Consider the following 20741-nt stretch of genomic DNA (forward strand, 5'->3'; position numbering starts at 1 on the left):
CTTTACGTCAGTTAGCCTTTGATGTCACTTACATGTCATGAGACCCAGAGGCCACAGCTGGTATTATCACTTGTTCTGGTGCGTGGGCGTGGCTCTGGTGACTTACTGAATACCGCCAACCCGTCCCTAGCCTTCCCCCGCACCCAACACAGGAAATCAGTCTTGCCATATGCCATAGAGTGAAATGTCTAAACCTTAAGCCAGAAAACTTGGCATGTCTCGCTTATTGATAAAAGGGTGCATGCTGCTGTGGCGTCTGTGCGTTTCTTCCCCCTGTCAAAGTAAGTACTCGCCCGTGTCCTCATACTCTGTCACGAAGTAGGAAACCGGCCTCTCTTTTGAAAGCCGCAATGCTTCCCACAGTGCCCTGGGCTCATTCTGACATCCCAGTGTGAACGTGGGAAAACAAACAGGCCACTCCGGAGATGCCTCAAAGTGTGGCGCAATGTCTGAGGGGAGCCTTGATCCGGCCAGGCATGACAGTGCCCTTCTGCAGTGAAGGGTGAGGAGACAGGTAAACAGCCAGACAACGCCATAAAAAAAAACAGCAGCGCTGGGACAAGCCAGCGCTGAGGGGCGCTCAGCCAATGGTGTGCTAGCAGTGCGGAGCCCCAGAGGCGGCCGAAGGGCAGGGGCTACGTATCCTGCGCAGCCGCCGTCCTGCCCTGCCCGTGCACCACAGCGCCGCTCCCGCAGCAGAAAGTTAGCAGGCTGCAAGTTGTGAGCCTGTCCCAGGCCGCGTAGCCCCCGTCCGCCCACCCATCGGGAGCCGAGGACCCGGCACTCCAGAAATGACTGTCCCCAACAGCAGCGGTGAGGAGTGGCTATCGGAAGCAGGTGAGAGGGAGGCCCAGCGGGGTTCCGTGCAGGAGCGGACTCCCATAGACGCAGACTCCACCCTCCCTCCACACGCGTGTGTGTGCCTGCGCGTGTGTGTGTGCCTGCGTGTGTGTGTGCCTACGCGTGTTTGGGTGCATGAGTGTGTGTATGTGTCTGTGCATGCATGAGTGCGGCTGTGTATGCGCGCGCAATTGCGAGAAGCTGACTTGCAGTGAATGTTGAACAGGAGATGTGCACGGCGCCGGGCGTGCGCGCCCACGAGGTGAAAACGCCGAGGGAAAAATCGTACTAATCCCCTGTCCAACATTCCCGGCAAGTCGGCAACAATAGGTCTTTCGCTGGACGCGAGACCTAAAAATGAATGTGTCCTTGTGAAAAGCAACTGGTGCTCATGTAAAACGCTCTGATACCTTCAGGTCAAGTTCGCGCTATATAAAACTCTGCAAAAAAAGAAATTCAAAAAATTGTTACATATCAGAACCCCTTTTTTCGATGACAAATCATTAATGATCAATTTTCTACCTTTTTTATAATTTTATCTTCTATAAATTGTGTCAATGATCTGATTTTCTCTAATAGAATGATAGGCTTGATTGAAAAAAATAATAGTTATCACTTGTAAAGTGGATCATCAGATTCCTTATAATCAGAAAATGGCCTGTAATATGCATAGCTGAGCAAGTGTTTTATAAATGAATGGCCAGAAAGAGTTACACTGTGCATAGCGATGATATGTTTTGAAGCACACAGTGCTTGATTCTTTTGTTAATGGCCTTTTCAGTACATAGTAGAATATAAACTGCATGACAGTTCATGATCTATACAATTCAATTCAATTCTTTCTTTATTCGTCCGTCCAAAGACTGGACATAAAAGATACACATAGATATAAACATCATATAAAATCAATCTTGTCACAGCAAATACCAACTCATAATCCATTTAAAAGGAATACAACAGCTCACAAATACAGTACTTTTTCTCGAAACTTAAGTGGCAGTGCAAAACACTTGGGGGTCATTAGTATGACGGGCGGACTTAGTCCGCCCGCCATCCTATCGGGACTAGGGACCACCCGCCATGGGTGGAATTAGTATGCGACCGCCACAGTGGTGGCCGCATCCTGCATTTATAACATTGTGGCGGGCGGTACTCTCTGCACCGCCCGCCACAATGCCATAAATGCATGTAAGCATTTGCATACACAATGTGGCAGGCACCCCCCCGTGTGCACCCCCCACCCCTCTTTCAATTTGGGGGCCCGCAGTGGGCCCCCAAAGTGAAGACCACATGCCTTTCCGTGGCGGCATCGCCGCCTAACAAAGGCACCTGCCCAGGCCCTTCGTAATATGGCTGGCGGTGTCTAATAGACACCGTCACCATATAATTCCTTTTCCGCCCCGGCCGCAAGGCGACTGGGGCGGAAAAGCGGTGGACGGTCTTGCCGTCCACGAGGTCCTCCCCGCCATACTAATATGGCGGGGGGAAAACGAGCGTGGATGTCGGGCGGATTGCCCCCGCCAGGCTGGTGGTAGCCACCCCCAGCCTGGCGGGGGCAATCCGCCCGACATCGTAATGGGGCCCTTGGTTTCGTAAGTAGCAGCAAATTTATCAGATATGAACTAAAGTGACAGTGCAAAACGCTTAGGTTCATAAATAGCAGCAAATATTATCTAATAGTGCAACAAAGAGAGACAACTGAGGCATCAATAGCAGCAATTATTATAAAAAAAATACAAATAATAATCGGTTCTACAAAGGAGTTAGCAAATCAGGTAAACATTTTCACAGCAATACCGATGCATTCCATACAGTAAGTGATAAAATACATTAAAATTAAAACAGCATACTCCTTCTCTTTTCTAAAATGCACTTCAAAATGCTACCAACTTCAAAACAGACATCAAAATCACGAAGTTGCTGCAAAAAGTAGAGCAAGAGAGGTCTATACATTTAATAAACTACTCAGCAGCAATGTGCATCAATCAACTGTCTGAAGATTGGCTTTTAACAAACATGTTGAATGTTTGTGGGAACGAGCTGCATTTGTGGGAAATCATAAAATGACTTAATTTCCTTTAAGTGTTAAGAAAAAAAATAATCCCCACTTTGCTAAAAACAAATGTGCCTTATGTCCAATTTCATATAATGTAAACGTTAAACATGCATTTCTGACAAAAGAAAATTCTAGGTGCAACAACTAAATGGCAGATGTTTTCCACCTGAGTTGGGAATGTAAATTCGGGGACATCTCCATAAATGCCATCTACAATGCCTATTTTATTTATTTAGTTATTTATTTATTTATTTGTGGGTATTTGTTAAGCGCAGACTTTCGCTCCGGAAGGAGCATCTTGGCGCTGAGCATGCGTGTGGGAGATAGGTGGTGAAAGATCTAAATAGCTGCCAACACATAGGTATCCGATTGCTGATAGACCCAAGTCTTCAGTTGTTTCCTAAAAAGACACTCAGTCTAGATCAGTCTGAGGTTTACGGGCAGGTTGTTCCAAGCCCTTGCTGCTAGGACTGTGAAAGTTTTTCCACCCCTGGTTTTGTATTTATACCTCGGGATCTTGGCAAGGTTGGCCCCTGAGGATCTCAGACATCGTACGGGGTCATAATGAATGAAGCGGTTGATGAGGTATTTAGGACCTATGTTTTTCAGGGATTTAAAAACTGTGAGTAAGAGTTTAAAGAGGATTCTCTTATGCAATGGCAACCAGTGGAGAGAGTTTAATGCTGCTGAAGCTGAAGATTTCCTAGGTAGTTTTAACACTAGCCTTGCAGCCGCGTGCTGTACACTTTGCAACTTCTTCAGGGTGCATTTTTTCGCTCCTGCCATCAGCCCATTGCAGTAATCGAGTCGGGAGAGTATTAATGCAACCACAACCGATTTCCTAGAAGCAATGGGGAGGAAGTCAAAACATTTTTTTAAGGATTAAATGAGTCCGAAACAGCAACCGGCCGTAATCCTGACGTGATCGTCAAAGGAAAGGGTTGCATCAAATTGCACGCCCAGGTTGCGCGCAGAGGACACTTCACTAGGCGGGGCCTCTGAATCTTTGGGCCACCAATCCTTGGGGCAGAAGAGCAAATCTTTGCCTAATGGTATGATTTCGGTTTTCCCACTGTTGCACTTCAAGTGGTTTTTATTCAACCACTGAAATACCTCAGTTAGACAATTCCGGAATCGCAACTCTGTGTCCGTGCAGTTTTTGTCGATAGAGACGACAAGTTGGGTGTCGTCAGCATATGACGTGACTAGGATCCCATGAGACTCTATCACAGCGAGGAGGGGTGCCATATAGATGTTGAAAAGTAGTGGGCTTAATATGGACCCCTGCGGTACTCCCGATGTAATGGTTTTTTCGCTGGATAGGTAGGGACCCAAGGACACAGATTGGGACCTATTGGACAGAAAGGATTTTACCCATGCCAAGGCTGTGTCTGTCACGCCAATCTCACGCATCCTGTCTATCATGATGACGTGAGAGATAGTATTGAACGCTGCTGTGAGGTCAAGCAGGATGAAGACGGCTTGCCTTCCCTCATCATGCAGAAACTTGATGGAATCAGAGAGTTCTATCAGAGCCGTTTCGGTGGATTGGCTAGAGCGGAAACCAGATTGCTGGGGATGCAGAATGTTAAGGTTCTCCACAAATGCTTTTATCTCCCAGTGCACCATCTGTTCAGTGATCTTTCCTAGAACAGGCAGGAGTGAAATGGGGCGCATGTTCGTCAGATCCGTTGGAGATTTATTCTGCTTTTTCATCAAGGGTTTCACGATGGCCTTTTTCCATTCATTAGGCACTACCCCTGAGTCTAGGGATGCGTTTATGATGGCATTGATGTTAGGATTGACTACCTCGATTAAGTGATGCAGAATGCGAGGGGGACAGGAGTCAGTTGGTGCTCCTGATTTGCAGGCCAAAATCGCCTTGCGGGTCTGTTGGAGAGAAACAGGTTGGAAGCTGCACAGGGAATGATGGTTGTCGAGTACCTGTTTTTGGGGGCCTGGAGTGGGAATGATCAAGGGGGGCGGGAAATCTTTGTGAATGTTCGCAATTTTTTCCTCAAAGAAATCTGCATTTTGGTTGCACAGAGTTTCAGAGGGGGGGATTTCGGGTTGGAGAGCTTTGGGGTAAGTGAAGGTTTTAACTATAGAGAACACGTTTTTTTGCTTCTGGTGGGCGTCGTTGATGGCCTTTGTGTAATACTCCTTTTTGGCGGACTTTATACTTGAGAGGTATGATTTCCTCTGCTGAACATAGAGGGCTCTTGAAGCCTCGTCATATGTTTTCCTCCACTTCCTTTCTTTTATTCTACAAAGTAGATGACTCTCAGTTAAGGCCTGGGTGTACCATGGCGCACTTAGTTTCCTTTTAGGACATTTCACACGATTGCCTTTGGGGTCAGAATTTTCCGAGATAATCTGATCCATCCAGGCGTGAAAGTTGCGGGAATCGACCGATACGTCTCCCACCAACTTAGGGGCCTGTGCCAATGGCTGGGTGTCCAACTTAATACGGTCGGTCACCTTTCTCCAGTTTACTGAGAAGGAAGGTTGGGAGCGCTTTATTATTAATGAAGTTTGGGCTTGTTGCTCGATGTCAAAGGGAATAAAACTATGGTCGGTCCAAATTTGTGGAATGGGAGGGGACGTAGTCATAGTGCTTAAGTTGGAACAAATACCGTCAAGAGTGTGGCCGGCTAGGTGGGTAGGTGCGGTCACTGATTGAGCCAGTCCGAAAATATTTAGGGTATGTTGAAAACAAATGGCATGAGGGTCGACGCGCGATTCCAGTTGCATATTCATGTCTCCTAGTAGAGTAAAATGGGGGTAACGTAACATGAGCGACCCGAGAACTTCGTCTAGGGAATCCAGAAAGGGGGTGGCATTACCTGGAGGGCGATAAATTAGGCCTCCCGAGAAAGAGGTAGAGGCATTACGTTTGATCGAAAAGCCAATACTCTCGCTTCCCTTGAGAGGACCTAAATCAAATGTGTGACACGAAAGGGACTTTTTAACAATAAATGCAACCCCACCTCCTCGCCCAATTGGTCTGTCCTGTCTGAAAATAGTGAAGTCTGGAGGGAGGGCAGTAGCCAAATCAGGATTAGAAGAGTCGTTGAGCCATGTTTCTGTTATAAAAAGCCACAAAACTTAACGGGTTTGGCGATGAGCACAGTAAGGCTGCGCCACAATGTAATGAACAAAACAATTGCCAGTACTGTGCACTATTTTGAATCCAGGTGAAAGAAGGAGCTCCTAATCGCTACTTCCAAAAAAGACCACTCTTTCAGTCAAAGTTACTGGTAGAAAAATTAGAACTCTTTTTATTATATTTTTTGTAAATTCAGTTAGTTTTTTATGTATATTTTTTCAAAGGAAATTTTTTTTGCATATAAGTGTGCAAACATATATTTACAACATCAAACATTCATCCTATATAGAAAATGGAGGAGTACAGATTTTTTGAAACAGGGGGAATTGATGGATTATGGAGACGCTAAAGACACAGATAGACACAGGACACGTGTACACAAAGCAGTGAACATATAAATGACATTTCTGGTGTGTGGTGGTAATTGGTAGTCTAGGTTTGTCGAAAATCTTCAACTCATTCAGTTGCTGCAATTCATTGCGGAGCTAAATCCTAATCCTATTAGTAATCATAGGAATGGTGGCATACAGTACATAAACTCCAAAAAAATCACAGAAGTAACTAAGACCAAACACTACTTTACAATATTTTCTTATCACTCTTATTTTAGAGCAAAATTTGATCTAAGGCCAACAGTTTGGCCAGAACACAACTACCACCTCGGTCGACGCGTTTCGAATCCTTAAAGTATTATAAAGGATTCTCTTCAGGACCAAACAAAATCAATCTGGAAGACATAATAAGTGAGAGCGTTCTGTCAGTGAAACATGCATATAGAAGAGAGACTCTCAACTCACATTCAGCCACCACATACTCTCAGGAAGCTTACCTGTCGCAGAGTTTCAATAAAGGTTTGAAATAGTGGTAAGCTGAAAAGGATTTAAAAACCATGAATCAGAACGAGGCCATAGAGTAGTCATACTCCGACGGTCTATATGGAGAGAGATTATATGAAAAATACTCACTAGCAAATAGCTCTGTCAAATCCAGTTATGGGTTGAATTCCTATCGCACATTCAGTGTGGGTCTATGGCAACCCTCAGCTATCAGTCAGTTCAGGTTGAAACACCTCAAGTAAAATTCTGAAACATAATGGGAGATCCTGTTACTCAGGCTGATCGTGCTATGGTGATGGTATCTTTTGATATAATATATCATGGTCAATGTGCTCGTCATGAGGGGCGTTCGGGAGAATGGTCATTCTGATACCGTGTGCGAAAGCTGTTTGGGATACTCCTCTATAACGGAGCATTACGTTTAGGCTATGTCCACGGATGTCACGCTAGCGCGTACTACCATAGACTTGTTAAAACCAAAGTGCGCAGTTGTAATGCTCAATGGAGCTCGCTATACAAAAGGGAAGAAGAATCGTGCCCTCTTTGCTTACTTGTGATCCGCCGTCCGTCTCCTCCAGGTTAGTTCGCCATTGTAGATTGACGCGATGTGATTGGATCCGGGTTAGCCTTATTTTAATGGGCGGTGTTTCCGGGTTAGCTTGCGTGCCTCATGGGAGTTGTAGTATTCCTTTGAAAATTCTTGCGCGAAGCCCTAGGTATAATGCTGGATTGTGATGCTATTATTCACATGTCGTCCTTGTTGCGACGCTGTTGAAAACACTGGAAATGTGCTTTGTGTGAACGGAGCGATGTACTTTATATTCTACTGGAGGGCATTAAGTAAAATGTGACGAGCGAGGGATAGTGTCATACGTGAGTTCTCCCAGGATAATCGCAGATATCTTTCAAGTGGGGAATATCTAAGATAAATATGATTTGGAGGTGTGTCACATAGGGCTGCAGGTCCAAAGTGGGTAATGTAAAGAGGGTGCCATTGGATCCATGAATGTGCTGGATGTGGCCATTTGCTCAAAGGAGGAATTTTATAGTTTGTATAGTTCAGACATCTCGTTAAGACCTTGTGTTGTGGTATTAAACTTCAATATTAGCATTGCCTCGCGTTGTCGCAGCTTGGCCTCTACGTCTCCGCCTCTAGGGTCAGTGTCAATTTTAGAAATTATTGTCCATTTGAACTCATGTTCGCTGTGCGTTTTCTCTATCCAATGTTGTACCAATGGGGCTGTGAGGACTTTTTTCTTAATCCTGGACTTGTGTTGAGACATTCTCTGTCTCACTTCTTGGGATGTCTTGCCTATATATAGTTTGTCACACGGACAGAGTATCCCGTAGACCACATTTTTCGTTTTACAGTTGGTGAACTGATCATGTTTCCAAAATATCCCTGAATGCTGAAAAAGATTACCTTCAATGGTTGATGCACAACACAGACATGTGCCACATTTATGATGGCCTGTTATAGGTGGTAGGCTCAAATAATCACGCAATGTTGGCGTTTTCGGTTTGGGGATCGCAGCTCGAACAATATGGTTAGCAATACTTTTATCCTTTTTATATGCAAAAAGGGGAACGTCTGTGAGTTGGTCGTCAAGGTCCTTAACTAGATGCCAGTTCTGGTGGATCAATTTTTTGAGGATGTTGGATGAAGGGCAGTATGTGGATAAACAAACGGTGCGTTGTTGGTGGGTTTTTTGTTTTTTGGTCAATAGTTCTTCACGAGGTGTCCACCAAGCTCTCTTAATTGCTTGTTTGAGAAGTTTGGCTGGATAGCCACGAGCTAACAGTTTCTCTTTCAGAACATCAGCATGTTCCATAAATTCATCTTTGACGGTACAGTTTCTGCGGATGCGCAGAAACTGACCTATAGGAAGGTTTTGTTTTAAACTTCTTGGGTGACTGCTAGAGAAATCCAATGCTTTATTGCGATCAGTTTTCTTTTTAAATAGAGTGGTGACCAGTTGACCGTTAGAACAGTAGACTTCCACATCTAAAAAAGACATCCTTGTTTCAGAAGTCTGGAGGGTGAATTTAATATCTTCTGTCCTGTTGTTAATCCAATCATGGAACTGAGTCAGTTGTTCCGAGGTCCCCGACCAGGTGAAAAAGACGTCGTCTATGTATCGCACCCATCCACCGATCCATTGGTGGAATGGGTTGCCATTGTGGATAAAGGTGTCTTCATATTGGCTCATATAAAGGATCGCTAATTCTGGGGCGAAAGGACAGCCCATAGCGACCCCCTTTATCTGGAAGAAAAAATCTTCACCAAACTTGAAATAGTTTTTTGTAAGTGCCAGTTTGGCCAGTTTGAGAATAAATTCTGTGGGAATTTTACATGGGCTCTCACGTCTGTTTAGAAAGATTTCCAGTACCTCCAGTGCTCGATCTTGTGGTATCTGGGTATATAGTGAAACAATGTCCATGCTTACCAAGAGGTCGTGGTGCTCTGTAAATGGTAACCGGTCTAATTTTGTCAAAAAATCCGTGGTGTCCAATATGAAAGATTTGACCGTCTGAATAAATGGTTTTAAGAAAAAATCAATAAATTTCGAGACTGGTTCAAATAAAGAGTCACATCCAGAAATTATGGGTCGTCCAGGTGGTGTTGTCTCATTTTTGTGTACTTTCGGAAGTACATAAAATAATGGGATTCGTGGGTGTTTATTTAGTAAACAATTATATTCATTTTTACCAAGGAATCCTTGTTCAAGTCCATCATTGAGGATAGCGCTGAGTTCTTTCTGTAAATCAGCGGTTGGGTCTGTATTGATTTTGCGGTAACACTTAGAGTCCGAAAGCTGTTTAGTGGCTTCAAGAATATAGTCATCTGTTCCCCAGACTACAATTGATCCGCCTTTATCGGCTTGCTTAATGATAATATTTTCATCCTGTTTGAGTGATTGCAACGCCAGTTTCTGTTGTTGGGAGAGATTTGGTTTAATATATCCTTTCTTTTTCTTTTCTTGAGCTGCCAAAGCCGAAAGAATGGTCTTCTCAAAATGGACAACTTCTTTTGGAATTTTATTCGCCGGCGGGCAGAAATTAGATTTTCTCTTAAATCCAGTTGTTTCAAGTTGTGGTTGTGGTTCCTTATCTGCAAAGAATGTAACCAGACGGATTTTCCGACCGAATTCTATAAATTCCAGTTTTAACTGAACAAAGTCCGTGAATTTAGCTGGTACAAACGATATTCCGAGTTTTCCTGTGAGACATTCAAGGTAGTCTCTGGTCTTGAATTTAGTAGTGTCCACCTGTTGTGGACTGTGGGCACCTTCCACTGTGGCATCTTTTCTGTTTTTTTATTCACTATCCTTTTGCTCCATTCACGTTTTATTCTTTCACATATAATTTTGAGTGTGTATGCTTTGTATGTATGATTTCCAAACGTTCACTCTGAAAAGGATTGTTGATATACTCCCACTAGTCCAAGTCCGAGATAATGTCAGAGGAGCAAACATTTGCCTATAGCGAAGATCACATAAAAAATGTACTGAGAGACCCTCCTTCGTTCAGCTCAGCTACACTCAGCAACTCTGCCCAGGTAAATAATGAATCAGACAAATTAATCCGACTGAAAAAGAAACAGATACGGACAGATTTACACGGCCACTACTTACTCCAACATCTGAGGTCAGGTACTATACCAACTGGATTGATTGTTAAAAACATACTGGTGATATTTACAGAAGACAGTGTGTACAAAAAAGGTTTTAGTTTCATAGAGACTAAATGTAGTCGGGACCTCATGGTCCTAACTATAGAAACAGCTCAACGTCTGTCAAAAATCCAACTGGAAGAGATTGAGAAATTGGAGGCGGAAATAAAAGTCAACCCCTTAATACAAGACTCAAAGATCCTGCTTGATAAAGTTGACTTCACTGTGCAACAAAAAGAGAATAACTTTGAGAGAGACAAACGCAACTTCACCTTCGAGAGAGCTTATCCTTATCTTCAACAAGAATTTTATACTAGACCTGAAGCACGACGTTTTTTGTCTGACAACCAAGGTAGATCAAGGACTAAATACCTAACCTTCTCTGATACCTCATCTTCAGGAAGAAGCGAGCCGGAACAAGGGCCCTCCCGCCCCCAATACAACCAAAGAGGAGGATTCCAAAGAAATTACCAGCAACAATACCAAACGAATTACCAACCGAACTACCAAAACCAACAACAACAACCTTTTTTAGGACAGGGCCAGCAAAAGCCCCGAGGAAAAACAAGGTACAACCAACCATGGGAGATGTCAACACGGAGACACAATTACAAGAACTAGCAACAAATGAAAAATCTCCCATTTACAATCTCTCAAGAAAGTCTTAACTTCCGTGGAAATCAGTGTCCTCGAAAAGGGATTATCGTTTGTACCAGCTAAATTCACGGACTTTGTTCGGTTAAAACTGGAATTTATAGAATTCTGTCGGAAAATCCGTCTGGTCACATTCTTTGCAGATAAGGAAACACAACCACAACTTGAAACAACTGGATTTAAGAGAAAATCTAATTTCTGCCCGCCGGCGAATAAAATTCCAAAAGAAGTTGTCCATTTTGAGAAGACCATTCTTTCGGCTTTGGCAGCTCAAGAAAAGAAAAAGAAAGGATATATTAAACCGAATCTCTCCCAACAACAGAAACTGGCGTTGCAATCACTCAAACAGGATGAAAATATTATCATTAAGCAAGCCGATAAAGGCGGATCAATTGTAGTCTGGGGAACAGATGACTATATTCTTGAAGCCACTAAACAGCTTTCGGACTCTAAGTGTTACCGCAAAATCAATACAGACCCAACCGCTGATTTACAGAAAAAACTCAGCGCTATCCTCAATGATGGACTTAAACAAGGATTCCTTGGTAAAAATGAATATAATTTTTTACTAAATAAACACCCACGAATCCCATTATTTTATGTACTTCCGAAAGTACACAAAAATGAGACAACACCACCTGGACGACCCATAATTTCTGGATGTGACTCTTTATTTGAACCAGTCTCGAAATTTATTGATTTTTTCTTAAAACCATTTATTCAGACGGTCAAATCTTTCATATTGGACACCACGGATTTTTTGACAAAATTAGACCGGTTACCATTTACAGAGCACCACGACCTCTTGGTAAGCATGGACATTGTTTCACTATATACCCAGATACCACAAGATCAAGCACTGGAGGTACTGGAAATCTTTCTAAACAGACGTGAGAGCCCATGTAAAATTCCCACAGAATTTATTCTCAAACTGGCCAAACTGGCACTTACAAAAAACTATTTCAAGTTTGGTGAAGATTTTTTCTTCCAGATAAAGGGGGTCGCTATGGGCTGTCCTTTCGCCCCAGAATTAGCGATCCTTTATATGAGCCAATATGAAGACACCTTTATCCACAATGGCAACCCATTCCACCAATGGATCGGTGGATGGGTGCGATACATAGACGACGTCTTTTTCACCCTTCGGGGACCTCGGAACAACTGACTCAGTTCCATGATTGGATTAACAACAGGACAGAAGATATTAAATTCACCCTCCAGACTTCTGAAACATGGATGTCTTTTTTAGATGTGGAAGTCTACTGTTCTAACGGTCAACTGGTCACCACTCTATTTAAAAAGAAAACTGATCGCAATAAAGCATTGGATTTCTCTAGCAGTCACCCAAGAAGTTTAAAACAAAACCTTCCTATAGGTCAGTTTCTGCGCATCCGCAGAAACTGTACCTTCAAAGATGAATTTATGGAACATGCTGATGTTCTGAAAGAGAAACTGTTAGCTCGTGGCTATCCAGCCAAACTTCTCAAACAAGCAATTAAGAGAGCTTGGTGGACACCTCGTGAAGAACTATTGACCAAAAAACAAAAAACCCACCAACAACGCACCGTTTGTGTATCCACATACTGCCTTTCATCCAACATCCTCAAAAAATTGATCCACCAGAACTGGCATCTAGTTAAGGACCTTGACGACCAACTCACAGACGTTCCCCTTTTTGCATATAAAAAGGATAAAAGTATTGCTAACCATATTGTTCGAGCTGCGATCCCCAAACCGAAAACGCCAACATTGCGTGATTATTTGAGCCTGCCACCTATAACAGGCCATCATAAATGTGGCACATGTCTGTGTTGTGCATCAACCATTGAAGGTAATCTTTTTCAGCATTCAGGGATATTTTGGAAACATGATCAGTTCACCAACTGTAAAACGAAAAATGTGGTCTACGGGATACTCTGTCCGTGTGACAAACTATATATAGGCAAGACATCCCAAGAAGTGAGACAGAGAATGTCTCAACACAAGTCCAGGATTAAGAAAAAAGTCCTCACAGCCCCATTGGTACAACATTGGATAGAGAAAACGCACAGCGAACATGAGTTCAAATGGACAATAATTTCAAAAATTGACACTGACCCTAGAGGCGGAGACGTAGAGGCCAAGCTGCGACAACGCGAGGCAATGCTAATATTGAAGTTTAATACCACAACACAAGGTCTTAACGAGATGTCTGAACTATACAAAGTATAAAACTCCTCCTTTGAGCAAATGGCCACATCCAGCACATTCATGGATCCAATGGCACCCTCTTTACATTACCCACTTTGGACCTGCAGCCCTATGTGACACACCTCCAAATCATACTTATCTTAGATATTCCCCACTTGAAAGATATCTGCGATTATCCTGGGAGAACTCACGTATGACACTATCCCTCGCTCGTCACATTTTACTTAATGCCCTCCAGTAGAATATAAAGTACATCGCTCCGTTCACACAAAGCACATTTCCAGTGTTTTCAACAGCGTCGCAACAAGGACGACATGTGAATAATAGCATCACAATCCAGCATTATACCTAGGGCTTCGCGCAAGAATTTTCAAAGGAATACTACAACTCCCATGAGGCACGCGAGCTAACCCGGAAACACCGCCCATTAAAATAAGGCTAACCCGGATCCAATCACATCGCGTCAATCTACAATGGCGAACTAACCTGGAGGAGACGGACGGCGGATCACAAGTAAGCAAAGAGGGCACGATTCTTCTTCCCTTTTGTATAGCGAGCTCCATTGAGCATTACAACTGCGCACTTTGGTTTTAACAAGTCTATGGTAGTACGCGCTAGCGCGACATCCGTGGACATAGCCTAAACGTAATGCTCCGTTATAGAGGAGCATCCCAAACAGCTTTCGCACACGGTATCAGAATGACCATTCTCCCAAACGCCCCTCATGACGAGCACATTGACCATGATATATTATATCAAAAGATACCATCACCATAGCACGATCAGCCTGAGTAACAGGATCTCCCATTATGTTTCAGAATTTTACTTGAGGTGTTTCAACCTGAACTGACTGATAGCTGAGGTTTGCCATAGACCCACACTGAATGTGCGATAGGAATTCAACCCATAACTGGATTTGACAGAGCTATTTGCTAGTGAGTATTTTTCATATAATCTCTCTCCATATAGACCGTCGGAGTATGACTACTCTATGGCCTCGTTCTGATTCATGGTTTTTAAATCCTTTTCAGCTTACCACTATTTCAAACCTTTATTGAAACTCTGCGACAGGTAAGCTTCCTGAGAGTATGTGGTGGCTGAATGTGAGTTGAGAGTCTCTCTTCTATATGCATGTTTCACTGACAGAACGCTCTCACTTATTATGTCTTCCAGATTGATTTTGTTTGGTCCTGAAGAGAATCCTTTATAATACTTTAAGGATTCGAAACGCGTCGACCGAGGTGGTAGTTGTGTTCTGGCCAAACTGTTGGCCTTAGATCAAATTTTGCTCTAAAATAAGAGTGATAAGAAAATATTGTAAAGTAGTGTTTGGTCTTAGTTACTTCTGTGATTTTTTTGGAGTTTATGTACTGTATGCCACCATTCCTATGATTACTAATAGGATTAGGATTTAGCTCCGCAATGAATTGCAGCAACTGAATGAGTTGAAGATTTTCGACAAACCTAGACTACCAATTACCACCACACCCCAGAAATGTCATTTATATGTTCACTGTTTTGTGTACACGTGTCCTGTGTCTATCTGTGTCTTTAGCGTCTCCATAATCCATCAATTCCCCCTGTTTCAAAAAATCTGTACTCCTCCATTTTCTATATAGGATGAATGTTTGATGTTGTAAATATATGTTTGCACACTTATATGCAAAAAAAATTTCCTTTGAAAAAATATACATAAAAAACAAACTGAATTTACAAAAAATATAATAAAAAGAGTTCTAATTTTTCTACCAGTAACTTTGACTGAAAGAGTGGTCTTTTTTGGAAGTAGCGATTAGGAGCTTCTTCTGTTATAAAAAGGGCGTCAAGATCATGACACATAATTAAGTCGTGTATATCTTGGCTGTGGCAGCACAGTGAGCGGGCATTGATAAGACCTCCTTTGAAGTTATTACCGCCGTGCTTAGGGGGGACAGAACTTTTGGGCATCTCTGTGGATGTCCCGGGAGACGTCCATTTACAATGTAAACATGAAAAGGGGCCCCAAAGAAGGTCAGTAGGGGGACAGCCCTTACATGGATCACCTATCTTAGATCGAAGTGCCATTAAATCCCTACTATCGTACCTGATGGTGGGTAGATGTTGCCCGGCGTGCCCTGCGCCCGACGCGATCCTGGCGCGGACGGGCGCAGACGGGCTTGGCTTAGGCGCGGCTTCGGCGCGCATCCGGCGCGCCCGCTGCGCCAGCCCGCTGCGCCGTCTGGCCGGTCTGCACATTATATAGGGAGAAAGGAGGGTGGGAAGACAGCGCGACTAGAGCGCTCCCCCAGCCTCACCAAAGATGGCGCCCACCGCCGCCATAATATTAATGCCTTCCGAGTTCTTACACCTCAATCTATACCTCTTTTCTGGTTACAGCATATCCGTGTCTTGAAAAAAAGATGGCTATTGCGAATAGAACCTCAGAGAATTTAGCTTTCAGCCATTTTTTTCTGCATCTAAGCAATATCCCCATGCACTCCGTTTCTATTTATGATATTGCAACCCGGTTATTATATTACATTTCTGACTGAGATGACACATTTTATTTTCTGACAATGTTAGTCGGCTGATGCACTATTTTGGTATTCATTCCTATGTTATTGGCTGTTTGTTTACAATGCCCATTCTTTAGGCATATGTCTGGCAAGTCTTTTACGTTTTTTAAGTGTCATTATTTGTTTTTCTTATAGCGTTGACTTGTTTTCTAGCACAATGGAATGATGACTATTATTAGACAATGCGCTACATACTAACCTGTGCAAACTAAACTGCTGTGAGTGATCATTTTGTGTGTCGCATCCCAGGGATCATGTACTAAACTTCCAACGACTTATCTACCATTGCTATTAATGGCACTCATTAATACTCAAGTGATCCTTGCTTTTATTGTAAATATTGCTTTCAAATTGTTTTTTTAGATGGACCTTGGCTGTTTAGTGGATCGTATTTTTGGCACACAAGCTCAGTTTGTAAGTACACTTATGTCTTATTGAAAATAAACTATAACCATTGTATGATCTAATTACCTTGTCTCTTTTAATACAGCTGCTTGTCTAGCAGTCCATTTGAGTGGGAGAAATTGAACAGCGCCTTATATAGCAATGCTCCCTGACTCCCATTAAAAGATAGAAGGCCTGAGAGTAACATGGGAAGGATGGTGGTATTTTACTTTCTTTTCTCCCCACGCCTCCCAGCCTCTCTCAGGGTGGCCACCTGTTCTGTGTTTTCACATTTTCACATATTCACATTTGGGAAAAACTCACAACATATAGTACATTAATATTTGTTCTAAAGAGGTCACTTACTTTTATACAAATGATTCTCAAAATGTTTTTGGGCATTTGCCAGTATTGGGGATGGAAAGATGGTTGCAGAAAGCCTTGTAGGTGTTTATATTTCTTTTAGAGAAGGTCATGTTTAGCATTAATCCCTGTGATATCCCTTCTCTGTCCACATGCTGTTGCTGTCTATCGTCACTCCAGATCCCTTGTAGATAAGTTGTATGTACCGACCTATTTAGAATTCTACGTGATTGTCCATTATAAAATGCTTCCAAATTGTGAGATATATGTTTACCCACGAGTGATTTGTTTCAACAAACCAAATGACAGTTGACCAGCTTGGTTTTCCACATTGCTGCTCTTCTCTCCGCTCCGCTGTCACAGAGGTCCAAACTATGGGGCTTATCCATGAGAGGCTTGCCCTGCCAGAGCATCACTTTTGTAACACTCCAGTGGCACAACCCTCTCGACTATATCTATGAGGCCACGAAAAGCCACTTTGTAGACCGCAGCTAAAGTCGCTGAGTTGCCATTCTCTGCACCAGGGAGGAGTTCCCTGGGTATTGCAGTAGGTTTTCCCATGGGGTTTGACGCTGTCCCAGATTTACTTAATCACGTAAACCTGGAGAAATGGCAACAACTTACACATCCCCAAGAGCAGGCGTAGCAAGGAGATATATTTTTATTTCTCTTGATTTTTCCTCTTTCCTTGTGTGCTTCAGAAAGAGACAATGCCTCTAGGGATTGTTTTTGTTCAGTAAGGTCCTCTTCCTGCACAAAAATCGAATCCTGAATGCAATGCAGACAAGCTTGCACCATGTTGCATGGTTGCCTGTGATAGCGCTAGGCAGCACATTGTGGGCCAGCACAGGAGGAAAGGACAGGAACTTGCATGCTTGAATATGGTGCGTTGCTGCCCTTTCACATTTGGCATATGGTAGCGCTGCTGCGCTAAGCCAATTCCCCATAAATAAGCCCCTATGTGTGAAGGAATTAGAATTTTGCCTCAGTTTCCTAGGAAGGAAGGACGTTTATTCCATGACTTTCACATCCAATGTGGTGCAATAGATAAGTATCCAAGGATTTATTACCAACAATCTCACATATTTCTCATGCTGAGTGATTCGTGTGTTTCCGTGTCACTAGAATCACATGACTGACTCAGCAGTCTTGTAGCAGAGGCACTGCCCGTTGTAACAATGTGCAGCTGATTGGTCCATTCTAAAATAATAAGTAGGAATTGATTTGTTGTCTGGAGTAGCAGCAAATCTAGTGCCCACAAACAGAGGAGGAGCACAGCTGTATCTCACTGCTCTGTCTGCATCTACAAAAAATGACCAAAGTCTGACTGGGCTGTGAGCTTCCAAGTGTAAATGAGGAACAGCATGTTGAATAAATCATCATGCAATTTTGAATTCTTGTCATGTAGCATATCCCTCCTGTGGATTACTCACATCCGGAGCCATTCTCATGATGGACACCCATATTTGGTAGTGTGAGCCACAAATTATTATATCATTCCAATCAGAATACATTCGCTGGGGTAGTACGGGTCTGCTTTGAGCTAGTGTAGAAAATAGAAACTAAACCAGCACTGGTAAAGCCAATAGGACTTTCAGTAATGTGCTATTTAATACAACACAAGCATGCGCCCTTGCTCTTTGCAAGCATTAACACATTAACATCAGACACATTGGATTTGTCAAAGCTGATTTCCTGGATGCAATGAAAGGTTATTCAGTGATTTTGGCAGATTACACAGGGGGCCTTTTAAGTGTAATTATTTGATAACCACAGAAAGTTTACACTAAGCCAAATCTAGGAGGCATGAGAAAAAGTAAATTGCCAAGCACAGACAAATTACATGGGGTGTGCACAAATTGATTGAACTAATGGAGATGTATGACATAACATCATATGACATTTGGTACCTGGCCTTTTTGGCTAGCCTGAGTCCAAGCAGCTTCACAACATGACTGTCCTCTTTTCAAGGTTCCATTCTCCCAGTTTTCAGCACTACTGTTCAAAATGTACACTTCAGCCATCATCTCAGACAAAATGATATTCCTACAATATTTATTCCAGTGTCCTACCACCCAAATAGTTACTTTTTTTCTACAGTTCATCTTGTTTACAGTCTCTTTACATCTCTTTATTGTGTTGGCATTACCAGAATTCAGTTCTCGTATTCTTTATCTCAGTCTGAAGAGCTTTGGTTGTCAATGCCCTCCCTTTCCTTCCATACCTCTCGATAAGGACAAGATAAGTATTTGGTTAGACAACCAGGGGCACTGGTGGGGCTCGACCAAAGAACAGAGGAGGCTCACAACCTTATCCGTGATTCCCGTTCTATTTATATTGTTAGTTCATGCCATGCACACCATGGGGATGGTGTGACAAATCTCTAACTACAAACCACGATTGGAATTGTCCTCTCTTCCCATGCTCTAGACGGTTGAATGAACAATCATCCTTGCCTTCCAAACATTAAATACAACAAAAGTCTGTCACCAACATTGCAGTCTCTATCCCTCAGGTATCCTCCGTCTCCCCTCTCGCACCATCGGCAGACACCAGTATCATACTGATGTCTCTCAGATGCAAGCCCAAATAAAAAAACTATAGGTCCCAGAAACCGATCAATTGCTGCTGACCTATGCATCTTTTACTGCTGGAGTGGGGGAGTCTTGTCATTGCAGCTGTCTATCTTTAATTCCTTACACTATAGTCATTGCATTTCTGATGCCAATTTATCAAAACCACTTTCTACCATGAACTCTAGGCACTGAGAGATTCTAACTCATTTGCCTCTCCTGGATCCTCTACTTTATTGATGTAGATTCTTTTACTAAATGCTTCTCAAGTAGAATGGTGGTCCTTTTCTGCTCTCAGGAGAAAAGGTATGGTCAAGGGATGTGTCTGTGGATTCCCCTTTTCTGAGTCAAAAGATTATTAGTAGCTCAAAGTTATGACCACTGCACACCACAAATGGCTGACACCAAGAGAGAAATATAGAATATTTAATACGATGATATAAAATATAATATAAAATCAATATAAAATTCTAAAAAAGACTACAAGCTTCATGGTAAATCCGGGTGCCTGGGACAGGCAATTACCAGCATCACCAGCACCTGTGAAGAGACCACTGCAGCCCAGTCATGTTACTTGCGGTCCTTCCTCAAGCCAAACACAGCCCAGCACCCAAATATGCTTAGTGCTCAGCCCAGATTTCAGTGTTGTTTTTTTCTTGTCTGAGCATGCAATGTCATGATGATTCTGGTGAGTTATAGGTCGCTGCTCAACTGAGGATGCAAGTCAACTTTTTTTAGTAGCCTTCTGCTCCTTGGCTGCAGGATCTTGGCTGCAGAACTCGCTCCTATGAGTTCCCCTCCTCCCTTTAATTCTGGGGGTTGATGTGTTGTGCTGAAGACTCTTCTCGGGGCGTCTGGCCTCCACCTCAGCACAGAGGTACAGGACTCCCTTATATCTAAGCGATACACACTGCATTGGGTGAACCCTCCTTCAAAGCAAGATTATTCCTAAAGCAAAAGCACCCCATCCAAGGAAGCAGGCTCCAAGCAGACTCACTGATCTTTTTAGAATACTCATCCTAAACCTGGAAAGGAAATTAGGATGTTGGCACATTAATCCTGGAGACTTAAAATTCTCCCATTCTCCACTGTGAGATTGTGTATTCCAGCATATCTGTTTTTGTATTGGCTATGGGCCTTTCCACACTTTTGCTTTTTCAAAGTAGACTGATCCAGCCATGGTTGTTGTCCAAAGTTTAAGCATAATGATGGGGAGGACTAAGGTGCTATGAGGAAGGAGAACTGCGTAATTATGCAAAATATATGAACTCTTTCAATTCAACTACCTCTTAACATGTGAAGGATCAGCTTTCCAGAGGACAAAAGAGTAGGGGAACCTTCTTAGCTTCAAAGGGATCTTTTGTTTCCTCTCATAGACACACAAAATCTGATCCAATAAACTACTTTCTGGAATGTCTGTGTAGAGTTCTTTAATTCACACTTGCTGTCTGACCTCGCCCAAATCCTCCATCATAAGTACCACTTGTATTTTATATCACACAAATTGA

General features: G+C 42.9%; 1 protein-coding gene across 1 annotated transcript in view; it reads left to right on the forward strand.

Annotated features, from left to right (window-relative positions):
- The window catches only part of LOC147703292 (uncharacterized), a 195301-nt gene that overhangs the window by 35023 nt on the left and 139537 nt on the right, over positions 1-20741 (forward strand). Inside the window, exon 5 of the mRNA XM_086929489.1 lies at positions 16277-16327. Coding sequence (XP_086785615.1) covers positions 16277-16327 — 51 coding nt within the window. The remainder of the gene's footprint in view (positions 1-16276; positions 16328-20741) is intronic.

Source organism: Lissotriton vulgaris, chromosome 7 (genome assembly GCF_964263255.1).
Source record: "Lissotriton vulgaris chromosome 7, aLisVul1.2, whole genome shotgun sequence".
NCBI classification, from domain to species: domain Eukaryota; kingdom Metazoa; phylum Chordata; class Amphibia; order Caudata; family Salamandridae; genus Lissotriton; species Lissotriton vulgaris.